Source organism: Macrotis lagotis, chromosome 1 (genome assembly GCF_037893015.1).
Source record: "Macrotis lagotis isolate mMagLag1 chromosome 1, bilby.v1.9.chrom.fasta, whole genome shotgun sequence".
Classification (NCBI taxonomy): Eukaryota; Metazoa; Chordata; class Mammalia; order Peramelemorphia; family Peramelidae; genus Macrotis; species Macrotis lagotis.
In genome coordinates, this window is record NC_133658.1 from 619,254,126 (window position 1) to 619,281,611 (window position 27,486).

The following is a 27,486-nucleotide window of genomic DNA, read 5'->3' on the forward strand; positions in this document are numbered from 1 at the left end:
TTTGATCCTTAAAATAACTTTGTGAGATAGAGATAAGAATTAGTATAATCCCTATTTTAGAGGCAAAATAAAAACTAAAAGTAAATCATGCAGTTTGTGACAGTTGGGATTATAATTCCAGTTTCTTTATTCTGCTATTATTTCGAGGCAGGTTACTCATCTTATTCATCAGTTTTCCTACTTTTAAATGGAATGATAATATCCAGTATCTTCTAATACAGCAATGCTTTTTATTCATTTAGATACACCAAGCAAGTATCTAACTATTCATTCTAAAATACTACACATCATATTAGCCCGATATTATGTGGCTTGTCTTTCCTCTAGAGTCTAGTATTATTTCTAGATACCTGCATTATGCAGCATCTGCCTACCTCCCAGTTTTGAATTAAGCATTAGCAAGTAAACAAAGGGCTTTGCAAATCACGTATGAAAATAATCACCAATTATATAATTATGGCCAACACCAATCTGGACTGATAGATGCCCCTCCACTTTATTTTTTTACATGAAATAATGGGTGCCTTGAGATGTTAAGCAATTATCCTAAGTTTAAAAAGCTATTCATTATTATTAGGACTAGAACAAAATTTTTATAATTCTCAATCTACTATGCTATCTGCAATTGTTCTCTGTCCAGGGAGTTGGTTAGCAACAACATGAATGAATTATCTATATAAATTTAGCCTATAAGTTGAGGAAATCTCAAGTGAGGAAGCAACAATTATCTAGTCTGAAAGATGTTCACAAGATAGAAAGGAAATATGCTGAAAAGAAGTGGCCCAGAATGAGGAGCTAGTAGGCCATGGAAGATTGCCAGAGAATGGGAAGCAGTATGTGCATTGGAAATTTAGCTAGATGTTAGGTCGATTCCAATTTTACTACCAGCTTTACTTATCTTAGTTGGTGAAACCACTTAAAACTTCTACAATATCACCACTTATAAAATTTTGCCTAGTTTTAAATCCTTTGTCCCCATATTCTGAAGTTGGTGGTGGTTTTGAACTAAAGTCCTGTATAAGTCCCTTATCTTTGCTAGTATAGGTGGTGAATACTTCTGTTCTTGAGGTAAAAAATTCATTCTTTAGAGGAGATAGTGATTTTGTGGTTCCTAGACCACAACAGGATAGAGATTAGAGCCTATATCTTGACATGGTCAAAAATCTGATACTAGTGTAGCAGCCCTGAAGTTCAATATTCCTGGTGTGTACTGATAATCTGGAAGATGAATTCCATTGATCTAATGATAATGATCAGTTTATCACTTCAATCATGGCTAGTATGAGAAATGATTGGTCAGTGGATTTTTGGGAACAGGTAGAGATATTCATTCTTTATCTCTTAGATGAAATTCCAAAGGAAAGAAGAAAAGAGTATAGGCTCTTGGAGGAAGTCAATAGTAAAATAAAAATGTGCTGGAAGACAAGATGACAATAAAATATGTTAGTGTAAATTCATTATTGGTGTTATGAAAAATTCCAGAGTTAATTGAAAGTTGAAGGAGCAGGTGAAATGGGGGGGGGGGAATCTAGAATGTAAGAAGGGTGATGCAAATATACCAGAGACTAGAAATTTCTACAGTGAGATGAAAAAAATTGTCTAAAAGTGGAAGATAAAATCTTGGACTTTAGAAATTTCAGAAACCAATTGTATGTTTTTAAGATAGGCTTATAAAAATGGAATAATACTTCGAAAAATGTAGGGGAAGAGAATTATGAAAGCAAATTGTGCTTTTGAGGGTCCCAAACATCTCTGAAAAGAGGAAGGGGGCCATCCTAAGGATGTGAGTTCTATGTTATAGGTGCTGAGATATAGGAATAATTTCAAAAAGTTGATTCAGTTTTTCATGCTGAGGAACCATTTAATTTCATATCTCTCTGAGGAATTTGGTATTCTCTCTCAGGCAAGTGGTTACTTTGAATATTTTTTTTGCAAGGCAAATGGGGTTAAGTGGCTTGCCCAAGGCCACACAGCTAGGTAATTATTAAGTGTCTGAGGCTGGATTTGAACTCAGGTACTCCTGACCCCAGAGCTGGTGCTCTATCTACGGTGCCACCTAGCTACCCCCTACTTAATTTGCTTGGGAAACTATCTAAAAGTATCAAAGTGAATTTTGTGAATTAAATGAATTAAGGTTTCTGAAAATGTGTGTGTGTGTGTGTGTGTGTGTGTGTGTGTGTGTGTGTGTGAATATAAAGGAGAATAAGACCAATGTCCTTAGTGAAAAGAGAATAAAAGAAATTTTAGTAGGCTAAAGAAAAAAGTGGGAAATGGAATGGTTACATTCCCTTGGCAATTCACAAATTGGTTTGGTTACTGTAAATTTTCTACTTCTTATGCCTTACCAATGTGGGATGATGAATTGTAGTTCCCAAATTAATCAAGTTGATAATCTACATTAATTTTGTAAATCTGTAAATCAGATTATAATCATAGTCTTAAAGGATTATAGATTTTGAATTGGAATGTATTTTATAGATAGTTAATCCTGCTCCTTCATTTTACAGATGAGGGCCAAAGATATCACAGATAGTAAGCAAGGAAGCCAAGTACTCTCACTTTAAAGACACTCAATGGACTTTCCTCTATTACAATTTGTTTACTGAAGACTTTATCTTTATACAGCACCTAGAATCAAGAGATATCTAAAGTCTGATGTAAGATGGAAGGATGATATGGCAAATAATTTCATATTTTCTACCTTTTCTCCCTACATTTTAATTGGGATAATTTTACAATTTGGGCATGAAAAGGATGACTAATTATGAATGACTTTCTTTAATATATATGTGAATATTAAATCTGAGAATATTTTCTATATTGGTTTCTGGATGCATTTACTATATACTGGTAGAATGGGAAAAAGGCATAGAGTAGCCATTCTCAAGGAATGATTTGGACTACTGTGTATAGGTACAAATGAACTATGAGTATGAATGGGATGTTCCCAGGCTAGTCACAGATTTAAGACTGTCTGAAGGATTGTTCTTATTATTCAGTCATTTTTCAGATATAGCTGACTCTTTGTGATCATAATTGGGGTTTTCTTAGCAGAGTAGAATGATTGCCATTTCCTTCTCCAGCTCATTTTATAGCTAGTAAGTATATGAGACCTGATTTGAACTCAGGAAGATAAGAATTCCTAACTCTAGATCTGAAACTCTATCCCTTATGCCATCTAATTGACTCTGTCTGAAGGATAGCAAGCACCTATTGATGGATTCTGCATCATTGACCAACTTGTCAGTTTGACCAAATTAGGAACAGATGAATCCCATAATTTTTGAGTTGAAAAGAACTTCAGAAGCTCACTACCCCACCTAGAAGTTAGCCAAGAATTCTTTCAATGTGTCTGATGCTGTTATCTTATTTTTGCATGACAATGTTTAATAAGAGAAATTCCACTGAGAGGGTGGTGAGGCCCCCATTCTACTTTGGCAAATCTATTCTTTTACTTAATATTTCTTTTTATTGAGTAAAATATTGCTTCTTTCCAGTTTCCACTCAACTTGCTCCTATTCTGCCCTACTCCTCCTTCACATGACAACACTTCAGCTACCTGAAGAAAAATGACCATTTTTCTCTTCAAGGATTCTCTTCTCTAGCCTAAACAATCTTACTTTCTTCAATCGGTCTTCATATGGCTTGAATCAGAGGCCTTTTGCTAACCTGTTTGACCTCCTTTGCATGTACTTAAGTTTGTCACTGTCTTTTCTAGAAGATGGTCACCAGAACTAACAATTGACCAGTGATCTGAGTAGATCAGAACACAGTTTGCCTTTCTCAATACACTGTAAAAGAGCATTAGCTTTTTTGGCTGGCATGTTATATAATTTCCTCAGTAGGAAGATGTCACATGTGTACAAATTATATTTCAGGTAGACATTATTGAGATTGCTGACTCACTTAAGTCAGATTGAGAATTGGGATGTATATAGAAAATGTATGATAGAAAATGCTTTTCTGGTGCCACAGGCATATTCTGAAATAACTAGTGATTTAAATGGTAAATGAGTGAATATAGTAGATAAAGTTATAGAGTAAATTTTAATTATATATATGGGTTAAAACAATATATCTAAAAGAGATATGAGAGGAATGATCAGTATGATCCACTAGAACAAGAGTTTTAGGTTGTTCTAGTGTCAGATAAGAACAGGTGAATAGACCCTGAATCTAACCAAGGCATCCTTTTTCTAAGGAGCACAAAAGGGAATAATAGAAATTGTCCTAGATCAGACAGTCAGCAAAGTATTTCCAAGACAGGGATGGAACTAGGCCTCAGTTTTCTTTGAGTGGTCATTCTAGGTTGGAAGAACTCTTTCATGTACTTTGCAAATCTTTTTTTTCCCCAGATAAACATGTAATAAGACTGCCTGGACTAGGTATTCTATTTTTTAAAAAAAATTTATATTGTTTTTATGTTTATTTTACTATTTTTATGTTTGTTATAGCCTCAATTTGAGGCTTTGAGGGAGCCATTATGATCAGTCAAATGAGATTTATATTCTAAACCTGCTCCTTTGTGCCTACATGAGAATAATTTTTTTGGTGGTAGAGCCCAACACTTAGTATGTCTAAGTATTATTAACAAAAAAGGACAATGTGATCCCTAGTAATCCTTAATGCATATTTTCAATTCATGGGAATTAGCATATTATCTTTGTCTTAAATTAAGATCCAACTTTCACCAAGAATGTAACAGAACCATTTTCAAAGGTTTAATGAAAGTGACAAGTAGCTTTACCTGGCCTATCATGCACAATCACCTAGGATAAGTTAACAACATATATGAATTATACCTTGAAGAATGAATTTCTTAAAATAAATGGCTTGATCTGAGCTTATCATTCGTATAGATGAAAATCTACAGGTTGAAAATCCTATCCTTCTCTTCTTAGGAACTGATGTTTGAACAAAAGATGCCAAAGTGGGAAACACAAATTTTGTACACTATGTAAGTATCCAAAGTTCTGGAGGAGTGAGAACAGAAGATCATCCCAGATTATAACAAATAATGAAGTTTGGAAGCATGGAAACTAAAAAGATACAATACAAAAACTAAGGAAGCCCTAAGAAGAAAACTTATTTTTTTTTTAAGAAGAATGGCTTCTGATTTTTTTATTATAAATTCACAAGATAGACTATGGGTTGGAAAGAGGGCAGAACAAATATGAAAGGGAAAATATATGATGAAGAATATAACAATAATAGGTGGGGAAGAGGCTAGGATGAAAAGCCCTTCAAAGGTGATTGTGACTTTAAGTTTCTGGATTGGGAACTATGAGTTTATGTTTCTACCAGCTAACCCAGTGAAAAGAGCACTGGATTATTTTAGACAGAAAACTTTAGATCATTATATCTTTGATACTTATTACTTGTCATCTATGGAAAATTCATTTAAAATCTCTGGACTTCATCTTTAAATTATTCAATTAGATAGGATGGTCTCAAAGGTCCTTTTGACCTCTAGACCCATATAAGTCTATGTATAATAACATTCTCTCTCCCTACTCCCTGACTTGATTGATGCTAAGATAGTTATCTTCTCCCCTTTGTCTAAGTTACTCAGACAGACACTCCTGGATCATTATGGGAAAGAGATCAGAATTAGCATCTATCTTTTATCTTATGATTAAAAAATAAACACCTTTCACTTTGTGTGTAGGTATGATTACACACATGTAGTTTATTTTTAGGAATATGACATTAGCCAGAAGTAAAAAAGGACTACTTGAAATGAATCATTCCAGCAGCCCATTCCATCCTCATCAACTTTATCTTACTGTTGAATGTTAGCTTGCCTTAAATGTACTTTTTCTGTGTTCCTAGAATTGACCAACTATTATGGTAAAGCATGAAACTAGTTTCCAGATAGCATTGGGAAAGAATATGAAAATACAACCTAAAGTTTCATTTGGAAAATTTCAAGATTGAAGAATATATGAGGACAAATGACATGAGAATGACTGCACTTTGTGCTATGGTATAATTCACAACAGCCACGTCTGTCAGATTTTCTGATGAATAGCCTAGAATACTCTTCAATTAAGTGAATCTCATAGTAAATTTAAAGCCACTGTGAATAAAAAGATGTGTTGCCTTGTTTCAGAGAATCCATTTTACTTGAATGCAGACAAGGATGGTTGATCTTTAAAAAGTGTTCCTGTATAACACAGAAAATAAAAACATTCAGCTCATGTGGTGGTAGTACATCCTCCAAGGACCTCACAGCCAGCATCAATTTGAAATCATTCATGGTAGATGGTGTTTAACAACAGCAGCAGGAGCCTGGCATCCTGTGCCTGTAAGTCAAAGGGCTCAGAAAGAAATGAAGCTCTAGTCTCCTGCTCCTTCTGTCATGGGAGTGAAAGACCATGTATAAGTAACCTTGGGAGAAAGGAGTGAGAAAGCAAGAATAGTTAGCCTGGATAGGTTAACCCAGAGAAACCTATTGAATTCAGGAGATATGTTTATTATATAAAAATATCCCCCTGAACTCAAGTACTCCCAGAAGATGTGAATGATTCACATTTTCAGGGCACCTGCCATGTCTTTATTCCCTAGCTGTCACCAGTTACTCAGACTTTTATATTGATTCACCTGCCTTACAATTACTTGCAGTCCCATTCTTACCTAACCTGTCCCATAACCCTTGAATTCATGTGCTATAGGAAAAAAAATGAAAAAGCAAAGGTTCAAATGTAAAGTAGGAAAGATTAGAGCAGAAACAGTTGTGGATAACAAGAGGCAAGGGCAAAAGGAATAATAGGAAGGAGGCGAGAGGAAAAGGAAATTTAATGATTTATAAATATTCAAACTTTAACCATCTTGGGCTGCATTCAGCAAGACTAGACCAAGAAATACTAAATCATGATGTCTACAGTGGTCACAATTCCATAGGGAATGCTGCTGGTTGTTCACACAAAGCAGAAGGTTTTTTTCCTTATTAAAGACATAAATCCCTTTAATCATAACACACCATTTGTCACTTTCTCATAATCTTTCTGAGTAGTGATCCTAAGCACCATGACATCTTACTCTGAGCTGGCAAAATCTCAGAAGCTTTTATCAAGTTATTTTACACTCAGCAGTTTAGTTAATAGCAACTAATTCAAAGGGGAAAGAAAAGGAAAGTATATTTTGTCTGAGTGTCACTTCAGTTAAATATAACCCCATCCCAGAATGAAGAATTTAATTCATTGTGCTTTTTATTCTTATAAAAATGGAAAATTTCTAAGAGATGTTAAGTCCATAATATTGTTCATTTTGTGATTCAACTGGCATTATACAGCATAACATTTGTAATTCGAGTTACATATGTGAAACATGCTCCAAGGGGAGCCAAGAAAATGTTATTTAGTGTTGCAATATTTTTTTTGCATTGACATTTTTGTAAAGTTTCTTTCATTTCTTTGATTTTTGAACAAAGGACCAAGAACTTATCTTTGGTTTATCTGGACATATAATTAGGTATTCACTGATGAAAATTACTTTCTCTAGGAATTTCCTGTGTTGCCAAAATTGTTAGATACATTGAGAAATGATGAGAATTGTAGTAGAATCAGAAAAGTATAGAATACTATTTGTAATTTATGGCAAAGTTCACTGAATCTGGAACTTGAGTCTCACTTCTGCCTGTCTTTGGGCACTACACTTTGGTTTTCTGTGCTTCTGTGCTTCCATTATACAAAATGAGGATATGAACACTTGCTCTAATAACCTCTCACTTGTTATGAGGAAAACACCTTATAAATTCTAAAATATGACATGAAAGTTGAACCATTATTATTATTATTTTCACTTGACTTCTCAAAATGTTTCCATCTCTCTCTTTTGAGAAATGGAAGTTCTGACTAAAAATATTCTAGGTAATACAGACAAGGTAATATGATTCCTTCAGAATTTCAAAAGCACTGCTTTCCGAAAGAGGAGCCTTCATCAGTATTCCTTAGTTAAAAAAATCATTCTCATTCATTAAAGAGGAGTAGAATTTTAAAGAAAAGAACACTCAAGGCTTTCCTAATCGTGGACTATCTATCAGGAAACCAAAAGCAGACCAAAAGAGCAGCCTAAGGTGTATTGCTTAAGAAAATATAACATAAAGGAGAAACTTCTGAAAAATTAAAAGAATACTCTGAAAGTTAGCAGAATCCAAAAAATGAACTGCCCTGCCTAGTTAGCTAGCTCATGATCCTTTTATTATTTTATTATTGGAAGTGTTCAGGCAGAATCTGGTAGACCAACTGTCAGAGATATTATGCAGATCATTACTGTTGATGAAATAGGTAAATTTAATGTGGTCTTGTGGAGTAAGCACAATTGCAGACAGGTTAAAAGGGGGAAAGAACCCATGGGACTTTGAGTCAGAATACTTGAATTTGAAAAGCAGTTCTGACACTTAATAGCTATTTGTGTATTGGTTGTTTCGGTTGTATCTGACTCTTTATGAACCCATTTTGAGGTTTGTTTTTATTTTAGCAAAGATAGTAGCATGGTGTGTCATTTCCTTCTCCACTTCTTTTACAGATGAAGAAACTGAGGTAAAGTGATCTGCCAAGGGTCATACTGCTAATAAGTTCCTGAGGCTGGATTTGAATTCAGGAAGATGAGGCTTCTTGAACTCAGGTCTGTTACTCTATCCACTGCACAACCTAAGCATTTGATCATAGTCAAATTACAGCTTCTCTGAAGCTCAGTTTCCTTATTTGTCAAACAGGGATATTAAGAGGGATATTAAGATTCCTACCTACAACAGAATATTAATATGAGGAAATAATTTTTAAACTTCAAAGCAAAATATAAATATGTATAATTATTGAGCATTTGACTAGTGGCTATTTTTTTAAACCAACTCTTTGATGTTGTGTGTAAATGGGTAGGGAGAGTCCAGCTATTGGGAGGGAACCCAACTGAGGATCAGAACAAAATGGGTAGGAAAGTCTAGTTGGATATAATGATTGGCTGTGGTGATATCTTTCAAAAGTTTGAAGACAATCATGTGAACCTTTAAATTTTCTCAGAATAAACTTCTTTCATCCTCTCTCTTCATATGAAATCATTTTGAATCCTGTCACCCCATCCTGATAAAATTCCTCCCAATAGTCAGTATTTCACATTTTTGCTTTTTAAATTAAATTTTTATTTAATAAGTATTTATATCCTTTCTCTCCTGCTCTTGCCTCCTATTGAACAAACAAAAGTAAAAAATCCTCATAATTTGCCAATATTTCCTCTTAAACTATGGTAAAATAATTTCATGCAGCACTATTAATGCAAGGTGAAGTGCACTGTGATGTCCCCATTATAGACACTATATTTCTAGGAATTCAGCCAAAGATTGAATTATTTTGGGCTGCTACACCAGAGTGTTCTCTGATATCAAGCTTGAAGTTCACTAAAGTCCTTAGATTTTGTGGACAGAACAGCTGTCTTCTCACCCTGTAATTGTAGGGATTCACTTTTTTGATTCCAAATGCAGAGACTTATAATTATTCTCTATTAAAGTCTATATTTTTGTATTTTACCCATCAGTCTGCCTGTCAAGATGATTATAATTAGATTTCCTATCCAACTGACCAGTTATCATTCTCCATTTCATGTCATTCTTTTATTTTTATAACATCAACTATTTCTTCATTAATTTAATGAATTTGATAAACATATGAGCTATGGTTTCATTAAATCATTAAATAAAATGTTGGAGAAAACAGTTGGGTGTTAGTTTATTGTGAAGAGCAACTCTGTCATTGTCATTTTCATATCTCTACTACCAGAGCAGTAATGGAAGTTTAATAGGTACTTACATTTTGGAAGAATGGGATTGAAGTGAAAAGAATAAGTACAAGAGCAGAACCTTGTAGATCTCTTCTAGGAACTTTATCACAGGATTATGTTGATTGATCTAGTAATAAATACTCTTTGGACCCAATCCAACCGATTTTGAATTCACCTAAATGTACTAGCCCACATCTCCCCATCTTGTCCAAAAGGATAGAATGAGAAAATTTGTCAAGTATTTTGCTTAAATCAATATATACTATACACACCCCCCTACACACACACATACACACACCCCCCCCACTACCACCACCACCACCAACAACCCTATGATGTTGATAGTGTGAATATTATAATTATTTTACAAATGAGGCAACTGAGTCTGAGAAGTTCAATAGATTATCTGAGTTCACAGAGGGAGCTAACAATTGGCAGAATAGAGAATTCAAACTCAGGTCATCTAATTTTAAATACAGAGTTCTTCCCCCTACCCTACAACTACTGAACAAGCCTATGTCTTCAACAACACTTTCCTAATTATATCAACATTTATGTTAATGGTATGCTAGTCTGCCTTGTGTCATCCATATAGATGCCAAGGGTATACACACACACACACATATACACACACAGACACACACACATATTTTCATACACACATTTTATTGATCTATCAGTTACTAAACCTATTTAATTAAAAACCTTAAAGATTTTATGATGTACTGTAAAAACTGGACTTCCCCGTTTTCCCCCACCAATGTTCTGAATCATCTTAATAGTCTTCCTTCCATTTTTACCAATTAAAGTCTATTTTGGTCAGTAAAATGAAGAGAACTATGTTATCTTGCTTTCTAATTAAATTCCTCTAACATAGGCTGATTTATTCATGTTATAATAAAAATTTTGGTCTAATTAAAATTGAGACTTTTCTTTCACCTAATAGGGCTTCATCATATTTCTGATTCTGATGTAATTGAATATGAAAACAATGATATTGGCAGATAGTTTGGAACATTGCTACTTATCATGAGAATAAATAGCATGCCTGGAAAGTGATCTTATATTTATTTCTGGGGAGCTTGTATCAGTTCTTTCCAAATCAAATTCAAATTTAGCAATACAGATGGAAAGAATATCCAACTCATTTTCAAAACAATGGGCATGCAATGGATTCTATAATAATAATATAATTTATATGAAAGATTCACATGGAATATGACTTTGGCTTCCCATTTTCATCCAACCCATAATTCTCTATTCATCAGTGCTGCCAACTAACCCAAATTGTAGGAACGAGTCTTCCTAAGGTCTCAGTATAAAATTCACCTAGTGTCACAGTCCCTCATAGTTGTTTAACATTCTATACTTTACAAAAACACTTTTCAAATCCATTAGCCAACTAGAAATTTACAACAAACTTAAATAGGCAGAACAGGTATTATCTATAATTTGCAGACAAGGAAACTGAGACAACAAAAGGTTATATGACCCATGTAAGGAACTATAATCAGTTAATAAGAGAGCTAAGACTATTACTATCCAGGAAAGTCCTAGTTTCTAATTAAGCTTTCTTTCTATTATATCAAATCAAATGATCTTGGGCTTTGAGCTTTATGAGATCCTAGATTTTTATTTTTTTTAGATTTTTCAAGGCAATGGGGTTAAGTGGATTGCCCAAGGCCACATGGCTAGGTAATTATCAAGTATCTGAGGTCGGATTTGAACCCAGGTACTCCTGACTCCAAGGCCAGTGCTCTATTCACTTGTACCACCTAGCCGCCTGATCCTAGATTTTTATTGAGAAGCAGTGATAGCAAAAATATCTGAATGGGATTTAAAAAAATAATTATTATATTCCTCTGGCTTTAGATTAGGAGAGCACACACTTTCCTTTTTTCTTTTTATTTGCTTTTTTTTACCCTGAACTCTATTTTTCTGTTTGTATATCATTGAAGCAGTTTTCTGACAGAGGAAAGGTAAGGAGAGAAAAAAAATTGGGGGAAATGATTTGCTACTTTCCTGAACTCTCTTCCACTTTGGAACTTGATTCACCATAAAACTTTGGGCCTCTTGGTCCTAAATGTTGGAAATTCCTGCCATCTTCTGTCCATGATATTCCATCTCCATGTTCATTTAAACTTTAGCATAGGACTGACATCTTTCGGTAAGCCATTTTTAAGTCACCAATTCAGTGATCAACCACCAACACTACCAACACAATGATGATGATTTATGTATTTATATAGTGCTTCAAAATTTGGAAAGTGATATAAAACTATGGATATCAATATAATTATAATAACTATATATATCTACATCTATCTTTATATATTCTGAGTTGGTCCTTACAACAACCCTTTGATGTTTATAGTGTGAATATTATTATTGTCATTTTACAAATGAGGCAACTGAGTCTGAGAAGTTCAATAGATTGCCCAAGGTCAAGAGGGAGCTAACAAGTGGCAGAGTAGAAAATTCAAACTCAGGTCATCTAATTTTAAATCCAGAGTTCTTTCCACTACTCTCAACTACTGAACAAGCCTATGTCTTCAACAACACTTTCCTAATTATATTAGTGTTTATGTTAATGGTATGCTAGTCTGCCTTTTGTTGTTCATTTAGATGCCAAGGGCATAGGTCATGTCTGAGAATTACTTATATAGTCCTAAACCAAATGAAGAAATATATGACCCTAAGAGAGCTCAATAAATACTTGTTGATTTTTTCTTTCTTTTTTTTTGCATTTAATAAATTTAATTGCAATTTCCTTAGGTCCCTAAAGCAAAGTGAGGATTAACCATCCCCAGGTAACTTTCAAGCTTGTAAAGGATTTTAAACTCTTCAGGGCAAATGTGCTCTATGAGACATAAATGAAACACTAAAAGATAATGCACGGCAACCTCAAATGATCTCAGTCCTTTGTGTTAATCCAAATGTCTGCACTTTTAACTAACTCTGACAAAGATCCTAGGGAATAGTACCAATGGCAAGGTTTGAAAACCCCAGATGGAAGTGTGAGTTTCCCTTGCAAAGCCACACTGAGTAATTGCTTCTTAACATCCCAATTAAATAGCCAGATAAGTGCCTGTAACACCTGCTCTTTATATGGGTGAATTTGGCTACTCTGGTTTGGATGCTATTGACACTCTTATTTCCTTTCCTGAATGTTTCTGAAGGTGAAAGTAGTTTTCTTTGGGATATAGAGAAAAAAAATTGAACTACATTAGGCCATCACTTAGATCAAGGGAATACCTTTTGGAAAAATGCATCTGCCTTAGACTGATTTTGGCCTCTTTTAAGAGCATTTGTGAGGCCACGGATTTTAGAAGCACTGAAATCCGAGTTCTGCTTGGCTACCAGGACCTTGCTTTTTGTTCTTTCCTACCTTATTCTACTACCCTTCTCAGAGGTGTAGGGCAACAGGAAAGTTGGCATTGCAAGGAACCATAAAGGATGCATTTCTACAATTAAATATCATCTAGTTTTGTTGCTCAAGTGTTAGTTCTGCTCCCTGGTTCGCCTTTGGCCCTGGGAGTACAGGAGATGCTCATTTGCAAGCTTTAAAAATGTCAGATAGTTACCACTGCTTTCCCAAAAGGGTTATTTACTTTTTCCTATCCATCATCATTTCTTGATTTGTCTTCAACTTGGAAATTCAACTTCATGCCAGTGCTTTCTTCAATGTGTCTCTGAATGTGATCTTAGAGACCCCCAGAACTGATTAATTTGAGGAAGGCAAGGGGCGTAGGATCAACGCTGGTTGACCATTACAGGTTAACAGTTCTTTACTCCAAAGTATCTCATTAAGGCTCACCTGGGCTAGAGCTGCCATATCCTTAGTGCATTGGAGTACAATTTAATTGAGCTAAGGGCCAGCCACGCCACGCTGCTCTTTCGACAGCAGGGTAAACTCATTCTGTCCATCATGACATTTGCTTTCTTAAGGGGCCTCACAATATGCTACTTAAATAATTAAATTCAGGTCACACTCCAGCCTCCTTCATCAAACAAAGCCTGTCTGAAGACATTGTGGGTCCTTCCTGGGAGTTAACTATTAGATCCTTTAGTTTTTAGATGCTGTTAGAAATGTGTGTTCACATGTCAATCTTTAAAAAAGCAAAACCAAAAAAAAATCCCAAACCAAAATAAAGCAAAAAAAAAAAAAAATTCTTGCTCAGGATCAACCTGATCCAGATGGAGATCTTCTGATAAGGGAATGGATGGCAGGGGAAAACCATTGTTGGAATGGTTCCAGCAAGTAGCTTAGGGCCAATATGCCTTTCATGGTCAGTGCTCTTCATTTGTCATCCTGAAGAGTGTAATGCTAATAAGCAAATCCCTAGTGTTTTATTCTACTTGTTCCATTTACTCCAAGCTAGAACAGGCTGACAGAAGTATTTTAAATCTTAAAAAAGGCAAACCATTAAAAAAACAAAACAAAACAGAATGAGTCTTAACCACTAACTAACAGGGGGATTACTCTGTGGTGCTTGGGACCATTAATGATGAGTTTGGTTTCAGTTTAACTTAATGCTGATTTTGCATATTATAGAGATTTGTCATGTTTAAGTAATACAGCAGATGAATGCTTTAAAATAGATGCAATGTTGGGTTTATTTTCTATATTATGGCAAAAACTGATTGTTCTATTAATAGCTAAAGTCCTTGGCCTTGAGAAAAAAGGATGGTAGCATTTTTTAAAATTCATCAGCTCTGCATAATTAGTTGCAAATTTCTAAATATTCACGCTAAGGAATTAGATGGAAGGTAGAACTGCAATCCCTCAGCACCCCTTTTTAATATTGTTCCATAGTCATCATTTTCTTCGGTTTTTCTAATTACTGTAAAACCAATTGTTTTTATCTCAACTGACTTGGTTCTTTACTCTGTAGTAAATAATTACTTCCAGATGAAAAAAAGCATATTTATTAGTCAGGAAACAGGGATGGATAATGTCTCAGGTATGCCCACACATGCCCCAAGAGTACTAAAGCATATTTCTCCTCCCAGTCTCGAAAAATGGTTGAATATTGAACAGCAAGTGTGCCTTTGCTCTGTTGACACCCTTTTGAAGACGAAGTTCACAATTACCTGATAAGACCTAGCACTACATTTTTTGGTCCATGGCTAGGTTGAGGACGTCCCAGATCAAACCAAGGACTTGACTGAAGCTAAGATATATCATACCCATGGGACTCAAAAATTAGGACTGTGGAATATACAACTTTGTTGGGCAACTGAGTAGGTAGACCTGCCTTTGCTAATAATATGAGTTACATGAACTATGTAGATAAACTCTCTAGAAAACCTTGGTGACTACAGTAAGGGACTTCAATTCTAGGGTCAGTACTTGATGGCATCCTGCTTTTCTGCAGAAGCTACATTGTGGGATAGTTCATTTTTCAGATGATGAACTGAGGCAAACCTGTTTAAATGTTTTGCCTAGGTTCAAAGAGATATTAAGTGAAGTTAGATTTGAACTCAGGACTTCCTGTCCCCAGGCCAGGCATTCTATCCACTGTGCTACTTAGTTGCCCCATCATGTTTTAAACTTCTTTTCAATATTTTCTGCCTTCAGGACTGACCTATTCCCAATGGCTTCCATATAGGCTAGCACTTGAGATGACTTTTTTGGGTTTTTTTTTTTTGGCAAGGCAATGGAGTTAAGTGATTTGGCCAAGTTTACTAAGTGTCTGAAGCTGGATTTGAACTCAGGTCCTCCTGACTTTAGGGTCGGTGCTCTATCCACTGTACCACCTAACTGCTCCATGATAGGCTACTAAAGAAAATATGAGGCAGCTGGGTATCTTTGGAGTCAGACTTGGGACTGCCTAGAGTCAGGAGGATAGAGTTCGATCCGATTTCAGACATTAGACACTAGCTTGGGACCTTGGGCAAGGCATTAAACCCTGACTGCCTCTCATCCAGGGCCATCCCCAGTCATCCTGATTCATATCTGGCCACTGGACTCAGTTGGCTCTGGAGGAGAAAGTGAGGCTGGTGACTTAGCACAGAAACCCCCCCAAACCAATTCCATGTGCTTGTCATGACAATACTACCTGATATTGTGGTCTTTTTCAATAACAAAGAACAAACATCATTGTATTTGAGGTTTTCTCATTCTGAATAATATCACATCTACATGTACCTGGTGGCTAATACCAGAGAGGAGTAAACACAAGAGCAATGTAAATGTTATCAGTTTTAAAAAATCATTTTAATTCTTACTATCTTCTTGTTTAGGCAGAAGCTATTCCCTTCCTTCCCTGGTTGCATTGTGTACTAACTTCTTGATAGTCTACCCTCCAATATTACTTTATCCAGAGGTTGGGAGCTCATTATTTTGATTCCATTCCCTTAATTGCCCTTTTTCCTCCACTTGAATTTTTCCCAGGTCTCTTCTTTCCCTGTCAACTTTGTCTATGCCCACTCCATTTCTGAGCTGGAAGAGGGAGGCAGCATTCATCCTCCCCCACCTCCCTCAGCCTGACAAATTAGTGAGGAAATGAAGTCACAAAATTAATTTTCCCTGCTATCTCACCTGCTGGCTTCCCTACAATAGCTCCTAAATTCTGCTCTCTCTGCTGACTTGGTGTTAACAACCTGGACTTTTTCAAACATTTTTCAAAGTGAAGCTAAAGAAGCCAACCTTGAAAAAGAAGACAAGTATCTACCATTAGTGTTTTATGAGTTAATATGTGTGGTTTGGGAAAACAGGTGACCTCACCATAATGTTTAATGTAAAAAAACAGACAGATACTGAACAAAGTACTTAATGTGGGGCAAAAAGCTACTCAATGCTTGTAAATCCTTATGGGGGGTGGTGGTGGTGGGATGAGAACAGAACCAGCAAGAATTAAGTGCTAAGTTCCAAGCAAATACTTTACATATATTACTCTCATTTTATTCTCACAGCAACCGTGTTAAAATAATTGCTATTATGATCCTTATTTACAGTTTAGTGAACTATAAAAGTCAAGTGACTTGCCTAGGATCACACAGTTAGTAAGCATCTGAAGACAAATTTGAACAAGTCTTCCTGACTCCCACCTACACAATTCTTTTCCTTCCCCATAAACATCAGGGGAAATAGATACAGTAAATTCCCAAGGGAGGGATGGAAGTAGGGAGGAGGCAACACCAGCAAAAAAAATTCCCCTTTCCACTGGAAATCCAAGCAAATAGTTTCTGTGTGACTAAGCAAGTTCATTGGTAAAACACTGAATTTTAGATCTATGATTGAAGACTGTAAGTTCTGCTTATTAAACCTGATATTTGCATATAGTTCACCAAGTCCCTCACATTTATCATCTCATCTTTATGAGATAATTACTACAGATATTTTTTTTCCCATTTTAGAGATGAAGAAACTGAGACTTACAGGGGTTAATGAACTCTCATAGTTACATAACTGGTGGATATCAGAAGTGGAATATAAACTCAAGTCGTCATGACTCCCAATTCAGCATTTGTCTACTGCACCATGCTGCCTCTACTTCCTTGACATATATATATATATATATATATATATATATATATATATATATATATATATAAACACACACACATATGTACGTATAGCAAGGCAAATGGGGTTCAGTGGCTTCCCAAAGCCACACAGCTAGGTGATTATTAAGTGTCTGAGGTCGGATTTGAACTCAGGGACTCCTGACTCCAGGGCTGGTGCTCTATCCAATGTGCCACCTAGCCACCCCTTCCTTGATATATTTTAAAAGGATATCACAATAAATTCTAGAATATAGTCAGAGCTGGAGATGATCTTACTAACAGTAGTACAGAGGAAGAAGACTATACATAAACTAAATATGATAGACTATTTCCTGCTTCCCAATTCCTACCCCCAAAGTTCAAAAAACATACTGCTTACATTCAACTTTTAACTGCAAACCATTTTTGTTTTCTTCTCACTTATATTTGTCAACATTTAAAAGAAAAATTAGTCATAGGGGTTAAACCTACTGAACAATCTATATTAAAATATACTTTAAAATGCAATCACATATTTATCAGTTTATTATAGAAACTATTTTCACCTACCATTATCAGTCAATGTGAATAAAACTCTCCCTGGGATTCTGGGGCAAGATATTATGAACTTAAATAAAGCCCATTATTCAGGATAGGTAAATGAGATTTCTTTGATTTTAAATTGCTTTTTAAAAAGCTGAGATTCCACTCCTTGTTATACAAAAATGCTTTGCTCATCCCTTTTGGTGGGGTTATTCCATTCAAGCCTTCCAGACTTCTCTCAAAAACGGAACCATTTGCCTGTATGCCAAAGTAGTACAATTAAATGAAGCCAACCATTTTCCTGTTCTTTTCAAAGAGAGGTTGTCTTAGTTATTTGGGTAACATATATGAAAATGGGCTTTTCCCTTGATGGCTTTTTAGGTCATCTGCCTATTGGCCCACAAAATATAAAATGGTGGGGATGGAGGACATGATTGTTAATTATTGGGCTTTCACCTATGTTTTGCCTATAGTCACAACACCACTCTCAAGAAAATCTTACCCAGTTGACTGCCAACATGATAATTTTCCCATCCGTTGAGCTCAAATATCCTAGCCCTTTCCAAGAATATATTGGTTATTATTCGTTACACATAACCCTAGTTCTTATAAACTATAGAATGAGTGAAATTGGCCAAATGTGCTAGAATTTGGTGCTTAGCATGTGGTTAAGTGATCAGTGAATGCTCACTATAGGAATAAATGAAATAATTGTATGTAACTTCCATATGCAACATTAAACATGATGATGTTTTCTGAGGTGGATAGAGGAATAGACAAAGCACTAGACACGGAACTAGGAAAAATCTGAGTACAAATTTTTAGACAGTAGTTTTCTGTGACTTTGGGCTCATCAATGAGCATCTATCTCAGCTTTCTCATCTTTGTTGTTTTTAACGTCATTTTTTAGTTGTGTCTCACTCTTTACACACCCATTTTTGGATTTTCTTGGTAAAGATACTGGAGTAGTTTGCCATTTCTGATCTGCAGCTCATTTTACAGATGAAGAAACTAAGGCAAATGGGGTTAGTGACTTACCTAGGGTCACACTACCAGTAAATATCTGAGGCAGATCTGAACTGGTAAAGATGAGTCTTCTGACTCTGGGCCTAGCACTCTTTCCATTGAGACACTTAATGCCCCATTTCTCATGCTTAATTTGAGGCTATTAATAACACAAACTTCTCAGGATTGTTAGGTTAGTATAATTTGAACTAACATTTGTAAAGAGTTTTGTGAACCCTGAAGTGTTATATAAATGCTAGCTATTTTTCCCTCTAAAGTCTCTCCAAAGTACTTCCACTGAATTACTCATATCTTGGTTTTAAAACTAAATTTCTGGCAAAAGAAGGCTATATTCCAACCCTTTAGATGAAGAAGGCTCAAACTTATGATGTATTTTCAAATGTGAGTAAAGAGAAGAAAAACAGGAATATCCAAGGGGAAATTTTTGTTTACTTATATTAGGAATTTTCTTTCTCATCTCATTTTTTACTTGGAATTCCAGTTAAATGATCAAGGAAACCCTAAGGACATGAGTTCTGACCTGTACTTTCTAAACTAGATGTAAAGATTGTATTGTATAAGTTCAAGATGGACATGGCTTTCTCAAGCAGAATTTTCTTTCAGGATTTTTTTTTTATCAATCAAAGAAAGCTTTTTAGGCGTATCACACATTTAGAGCATATTTCAATAGTGTTACCATGGATAAATATTTCAGTCACTAGGAGACAGGTCATCAGAATAATCTTATAAAGGCAGGTCAAGTGTACAAGTTAAGTGTGTCAGTGAGGGAAATGAAAGAAAAAGTTCAAAACTTTGACAGGCATTGCCTCTATTTCAGAAAAAAGATAAGAAAGCAAGTTAATTGCTATATTCATCAAACTGTTTCATATGAACCTTTATGTTCTGCTAAATAGGGAACTTATTATTTTTGCAATTATTTATAAAAATAGTAATATTATTTTCCTTTTTTGATACCAAATTTTTCAAATTTTCCTTTATTTTACAAGGCAGTTTCAAATTGCCTTCAGACCCAATTAACATTCTAGAACCCAATAGATGGACAGACAAGTAATTATTTACAGGGTTCTGTCTCCTTCCACTTTTACTTAGACTATCATAGAATCCTAGGACATTTGAGTTGGAAAGAACCTTTAAAATCATCTAATGCTGAAATTACAGATTAGCAATCTAAGAACCATACCTTGCCAAAGGTCACACCATTAGTGAGTGAAAGAATTAGGCCTAGAACCCAGGTTTCTTATATCATCATCAAGAAAAGCTAGAGATGGCAAAAGGAGTTTTCCTTCATTACTCCCTTGCAAATAAGTAGAATTATGAGGAAAGACTATTAGGAAATATGGACATTCAAGTCCAAAGCTCTCAACTTCCAATTTGTAATTAAATAGTATGAGTACTATGAGTTCTAGCTACTAAAGTCATGATTAATAGATGTTTCTTGCTCTGAAATCATACATGTAAGTATGGCTCCTTTGTATGATTTAGCCTATTAGGACAACTCCTCAGAAGAATGTCAATATATGTGAAGCAAAAAGGTGACTTTTGGTTAGTGAACCACTAATAAACTCAATCCAACATTTGAGGTGTTACAAATACTCAGAATTCTTATAAATTGGAAAGGAATGAGAAAGACATTGTCATTTTCCCCCCTCAAATTACATGTCACATCTCATTTGAAAAAGAAAATCATAGTTGTATTTTCAATTCTTAATTTGGTATGCTAGGAAAAAATTGAGTGATGTATAATATCTATTGCCTATCATGTCACTAAAAAATAAAGGAACACAGACTACATCTTGAGACAGCTTTTTTTTTCTCCTTTCCATTGTTATCTTCAAGGAGTTACCAAGTGGCTATCTTATAATTTTTTTAATGTCTCTCTGAGTGAAGATTTTTTCCTGCTCATTTCAGCACAAAGCAAAATAAAATGAGGGAGCTTCGACCTCATAAACAGAGCCATTCATAAAAGAGAGGCTAACAGGTCCATAGCCACAGTAGCATGACTATAACACAAAGTTTAGAAAGCTATCCATAGCTCATAGGATGATTTAACTCACTAAAGTATGCAATTAAGAACTAAGTTATCTTTTCACTCATCCTTTTATTACTGAGATAACTCAAATAGGGACCCCTTTGGAAATTCCAGGCTCAGGAATAATTCCTTATAGACAGGATGGCAGTGTCAAAAGCCTGTAAGGGAAAATACACTGATGTCCCTAGGTAATTTGTACCTACAATAAATGCACCCATACTAGTAGACTAGATTTCCAGAGGAACATAGAGCTAAAACGTAAATTCAAGAGGATCCAGGTCAATGATGGATATCATTAGCTGTTCCCCAAAAGGACAGATGATCCCCATATAGACCCGATGTGTTCACTGTTGATTACCTGACTTGCTGCTCTTCATCACATGCCCTAACTTCTCCCTTCCAGATGCAAATTTGTTATTTTCATAATCCGGTTCACTGTCACTATCACTGTTACTGCAGGTGGAGTAGGTACTCATTCTGGGTACCTTGTCCTAAATGAGTAAAACAAGGCTATTAAGATTACTCACATAAATCCAAATCCAAAAGAATAAGAAAATTTCCTTTTCGTTTGTTATTGTGTCCAAAGAGTTCCAAATTCCATTCCTCACTGCCCTCCCTTCTCCCTACTTCTTCCTCAAGAAGAAAAAGTGGTGAACTGGTCTTTTGCTTCAAGATAAGTTCCCTAGCACGTTCAATTAGCAAGGTTACAGAAATGGCTAGTGGAGTAATTAAGCTATCAACCCCACATAGCCATTGTCCTGGTATGCTGGGAAGTTCCCATAGTTACCAGATCAGCATTCTGTACATTTCTTTAAATGTATCAACTTTCCCCAAGTACCTATTATTTGTGCTCTTCTGAGCCTAATGGTTTGTTTATTTAACTATCCTCATTAGGGACTTTTAGTACATCAAAAGGATATTTAAGACAGAAAAAGGAAAACACTAATTAACCTTGGGAACAAAAAAGTAAATATTGACCCAATTTATCACTTTTTTTGACTCAACATACTTTTTTCCCCCCCAGCTCTTCTTTACATGTAGAAAGATAGGGGTTAGAGGTGAGATGTGCTGAGTCCTAAGATGATAAGCACCTCCAGGAAAATAGAACTATGTGAAGAATTGGAATTGTCATCCTAGATATAATCCATGACCATATAGATTGTGGATGGATACAAGCTGCTTATCTGCTAAGACTCCTCTCGCCTCCCAATCCACAAATACACATCTCCTCTGATTCAGAAAAGATGCTACTGACAGTGTGGAGGTGCAACTGCTGAGAGGCTGTACCAGATGAACAGTCTTTCCTCACTGTGCATATATGAAGATTATTTGATTTGTGACTACAACTCCTGTCTGCAGTCTGTCACTCTTTTGGATTTTGTCTCATGTGAACAGTATGCCTGAAGATCATATACTAAAAGAGCCTTCCCCTATCACACCCCCAAATTATAGATGATTGCAGGGCAGCTGGTTGACTTTTCTGCTCCTATAAGCTCCTCATTTGTCAAATTTTTAATACTTTAATGATAGCAAAGGACCCAATGATGGGTCAGTTTCAGTTTTCCCAGCTACAAAGTGGGAATGCTATGCTTTCCCTACCTACCTCTGAAAAGTAATGTAAACATAAATGAGATGAGAGAAACCAAATCAATCCTGTAAGTGATACCCTATGGAGCTTCTACAATCCCTAAACTGTTCTGGGAAGAATTTGTATGTTTCTGGTTTCAGAACAGTGAAAATACTCCAGGCTATTTGGAGTGAGATTATAGAAAACCAAGATGTTACTATGATTTAAATATAGGGGGGGAAAGAAAGACATTTCAATGATATTGTTCAATAATAGTTATGTTTTCATTGGGTTTTGTTGTTTGTATTCCTCCCTGCCTCTACAAGAGAATGAAATAATGACACTGATTTCAAATTAAAATACACAATTTAAAAAACACTAATGATAAAACGCTAAAAAAAAAAAAACCCAAACTTTCATTAGAGCTTCAATATGTTCCTTTAGGCTTACTGGTTATGGCAACATTTTCTTTCACTCTTCATCTTACCTGCTGCTGAGTTTTGGTGGTTTTGTCACTATTCCAATCAGGGAGATTTGTCTCATTTTCCATTGTTTTTCCAGGATATTCAAATGATGCCTGAGGGCTCAACTCTGTTTCATTTTGCCTTTGCAAGTGATTTATTCCTGAATGAAGAAATTGATATTAAAATTATGGTTCATTAGATTATAAGCTCCTTGAGGGTAGGGGCTACCTTTTAGTCTTTTTTTTTTGTAACATCCAGCATTTAGCATAATGCTGGCTCATAGTTAGCTCTTAATGAATATTTATTAGTTGATTGATTGAGATCAGGGTGCATCTTACAAGTATCTTTGAAAAGGCATAACAAAAAAATTCATATACTATCAAAACTAGCTGGCTTAACTGGCATTTTTTTACCTTTATTTATTAGAAATTTTACATACTTAGGGTATAACAGTAACCACCTTGCATAATAATAATCACATTATTCCAAGGGACCCTACTAGCCATTGGAAATACAGACAAACCTGAAACAATCTCGTCCTCAAGAAACTTACCTTCCTTTACAACATGTGGATAAATAAAAGAATAAACAAAGAAATATAAAGTTAACAGCTCAAAGCACTGGAAAAATCCTAAAGTGTCTTAGTCATTTCAGAAAAGATAAATCTTTAAAGAAAACATCTTCATTTAATGAAATCATTTCTTAAGAAGTAGCAGGGACCCTAGTGATCATTATTTCCAAACCCATTATTTCGCCAAAAAAGTGAGTGAGCTTGCTGACATAGTAGTAAGCCCAAGATTTGAACTCAGTCCTCTGACTCTAAAGCAATGACTTTTTTAAAACAAGTTTTTCTTTTTTATTCAATAAAGCTAATGCCTCTGAGGATTCCTATCCCTGAGAATATCAAATGAAAAATTTACTGCCTCCCTTTCTACAGGTGAAGGGTCATGAAAATCCTTTTTTTTTTTTTTTAGGTTTTTGCAAGGCAAATGAGGTTAAGTGGCTTGCCAAAGGCCACACAGCTTGGTAATTATTAAGTGTTTGAGACCGGATTTGAACCCGGGTACTCCTGGACTCCAGGGCCAGTGCTTTATCCATTGCGCCATCTAGCCACCCCATGAAAATTCTTTCTGAACAATTTGAATGTAAGGGAAAGTTACATGCAACTATAAGATTTGTGCAACAACTTTACATGGGGAAAGATTAAAATCAGTCTGAGGGCAAACACACAAACAGGAAGGGAGAACTCTCATGATAACACACACACACACATATATTCATTTATATTTACATAAATTTACATTTATATAAATATATCTGATCAGAAAATCAGCAATGCTTCTGGAATTCAATGGTATTTATTTGGTGGAGAGAAAGTCCTGCAATGGGTGAGAAGAAAACATCTAGGGAATGTGTTGATCTAACATATACCATATACCACTTTTTAACATCTTATCATGACAATTTAATTAAGACACAAACCTTAGAATGCCAGTGCAGTGAATATTAGCAGGAAGATCAGAACTATCTCCCTGCTCTCCACTTCTTATGAAGCAATTCAATGCTTGCAGTTTCTATTCAATTTGTTATAATGACAGTGTTTAATCATGGACTCTAGTCTACAGCACACTGCTGAATTGAGGTCACACATGTGACTATTCAAGCATGGAGCACATAATCTATAACTAAGATTTCTTCTCTGAATCTCTGGAAGCTGTACCATTAATTAACTGCATTTATTTTTTTTAAATAATATGCATTAAAACCCTCTTAAGTGGAGCTTTGAGTTAAAATGAGCAGAAGAGTTTGCAGTGAAGCAGAGGAGTTTTTGCATTCTTGTAGATGGGCAAAATTTTGTTCAGGGAATATTATAGTCAAGTTTACTCAAAGATATTTAATTAAAAGCTTTCTCTTCTAATTTCTCACAAACGTATGATGCAGTCTATATTTGCCGTTCCATTTTAATCACCAAATCACGGGTGAAACTCTTCAACCTAATACTCCACTTCATTTGTTGACTAAATACAATTACTTGTGTGAGGAATGCATCATAAACCATAGAAGTTAAAAATCATTTAGTGTCACCCTGGGCTGCAATAAATATGTTTAATCTGTAGTGTGTGATTGAAAAAAAAAAAATTTGAACCTTCAACTACTCCTGCCTTTAATCATAATAGCTGGTTTCAATTGACTACAACATCTCATGGAACTACACACTCTGAGAAACTCCAGTTTCACTTTATTGCAGTTAATGTATATTCACAGTTGATACATCAAAATAAAGTTTTTTTTAATGATCTTGTGTAAACTATATTTGTACAGGGTAGTTACATGTCATAAGACAAATATTTATAGTTAGAGGGCAAAACAACATTTGATTTAAATTTATGTTCTGAACCCAAACTGTTCCATGTCCAGAGTTCAATTCTATAAGTAAAGATATATGTTTATATACATATGTTTGCATGTGTATCTATTTATCTATTCATCCATCCATCTATGTTTATATGTTTTATCCTTTTTTTGGTCAGAATAAATATCAAGTTTTCACTTAAGGGAGATTTTCTTTTCCTTAGAAGCAAGTGGCATGACCTTATGCAAACTATTTCATTTTACCTTCTAGAGTATAGTTAAATTTTCTGAGCATCAACATTTCCATCTGGTCTAGGTCACCTACTTGTTCACCTCAGACAACCATACTGGGAACCTTTTCTGCCACATATTTTACATTTTTGTCAACGAGTGCATTATTATGGGACATCTGCTAATAACACTAGACACTAGGGCAGGAAAGCAGCCTATTTTGAAAGGTAATTGGCATTTTTACCTGAGGACGCTGGTTTGGGGAGGCGACTTTGAAAAGGTCGAATACCTTTGGCAGTCATGACAGGATCAGATGTGGAATGAACAATGATGCTTTCTAAGGAGCCCTGGCTATTTGCTGCAGAAGGCACTTCTCGTTCAAGGGTTTTGGCTTTGATGGGGGGAGCAGAAGGAAGGGTTTCCTGGAGAGACAGGAAAGGTTCAGATTCCACAGAGTCATCTGGTTTGCATGCATGCCGTCCCGTGGAACGATTTCCTGAGTCCGGGAGGGGGAAGGTTCCTATCCCACTGTCCAATGTTCTCATCTGGCAGCTAGACTCTAAAATAAAGCAAAATTACGTGATGTGGAAGGTCAAGATGAAAAGAAACAGTTCACTTAAATACAGTGAAAATGATTGTGGGGGGAAAGTAGACACTTGGGAAGGAAAAAATTATTCAGAAAATAATTTCAATTTCCATCATTTATGGGAACCTTTTTTCAAAGAGTAATAAAAGAATAAAGTTAAACAACAGTGAAGAATTAAAAGTTTTTATGGTCCTCAATTTTTCTATAGAAAAGGAAAATTAATTGGAGAGCATAAAGTGTTTTTGTATTCATTTTTTAAAATCTTGAGGAAAATAGTGCATCTACCAATTAGATAAAATGTATCATTGAAATAGAGATGATATCTAGGTCTAAAGACAAATTATTTTGATATATTAAAAATAATTGCATTCTCTTTATCTAGATTATTATTAATCAAATAATCAAATTCATGGCATCCTTTGACTTCTTTCATTTGCTTCATCAAGACAAGTAATTCATGTATCATGAGGCTTTGCCCCAAACTCTTCCTTTCTTTGAAAAATATAAATATAAATGTGTTTGTGTGTGTGTGTGTGTGTGTATGTGTGTGTGTGCGCGCGCAAGCGTATATGTGTTTCACTTTGCATCAACTATTCAAGGCTCTGTTGATTCACGATTTCACTCCTGGAGGCAAAACAATCTGAACCAGTGGAGATCATAATCCCTCAACAATTTAGTAGATTGTCTTTAAGAGTGGTGGTTGAACTAGAAAAATGAAAATTAAAAGAACTTTGAGATATCTTACACCTATCAAATTAGCTAAAATGATAGGAGAAGATGATGAATGTTGAAGGGGAAGTAGAAAAATTGGGACAGGAATACACTGTTGGTGAACTGTGAACTGATCCAATTATTTTGGAGAACAATCTGGAATTATTCCCAAAGAGTTATAAAATTATGTATATACTTTGCCTCAGCAATACTACTATTAAATGTTTTCCAAAGTGACTGGGATAAAAGCAAAAGAATATTTATAGCAGCTCCCTTTATGACAGCAAAGAACTAGAAATTGAGGGGATTCCTATCAATTGGGAAATGACATGGTATATGATTCTGATTGAAGAAAGTATGAGCAAGTTGATTTTAGGGAAAAAAAACATGTAAAGACTTGCATGAAACAATGAAGAGTGAAATAAACAGAATCAAAAGAATGTTGCATATAGTAACAGCAATAGTTTGAAGAATAATTGTAATGAATAAACTATTCTTAGTCTTATGAATTTTCAGATCAAAAACAAAGGACTTATGAGGGAAGATGCCCTCCAGAGAAAAAAACTAATATATGTATATATGTACCTATATATCTATATCATGGCAAATAGCAGTCTTCTTGAGGTTCAAAGTAGGTGAGTAGGGAGAAAGTTCAGAACTTAAAATTTAACAAAGATGAATTAAATTTAAAAATGGGGAAAAAATAAAA

The 27,486-nt window shown here is 35.2% G+C and overlaps 1 protein-coding gene across 14 annotated transcripts in view; it reads right to left on the bottom strand.

The window, feature by feature from the left end:
- The window catches only part of NCKAP5 (NCK associated protein 5), a 1,109,295-nt gene that overhangs the window by 31,349 nt on the left and 1,050,460 nt on the right, over positions 1-27,486 (bottom strand). For 13 of the 14 annotated variants that reach the window (XM_074215040.1, XM_074215032.1, XM_074215034.1 and 10 more), the window contains 2 exons: positions 25,725-26,039; positions 22,921-23,057 (listed from right to left, as the gene is read on the bottom strand). In XM_074215040.1, coding sequence (XP_074071141.1) covers positions 22,921-23,057; positions 25,725-26,039 — 452 coding nt within the window. Of the gene's footprint in view, positions 1-21,224; positions 21,358-22,920; positions 23,058-25,724; positions 26,040-27,486 lie in introns of all 14 variants that reach the window. The other variant, XM_074215039.1, reaches the window with a different exon arrangement.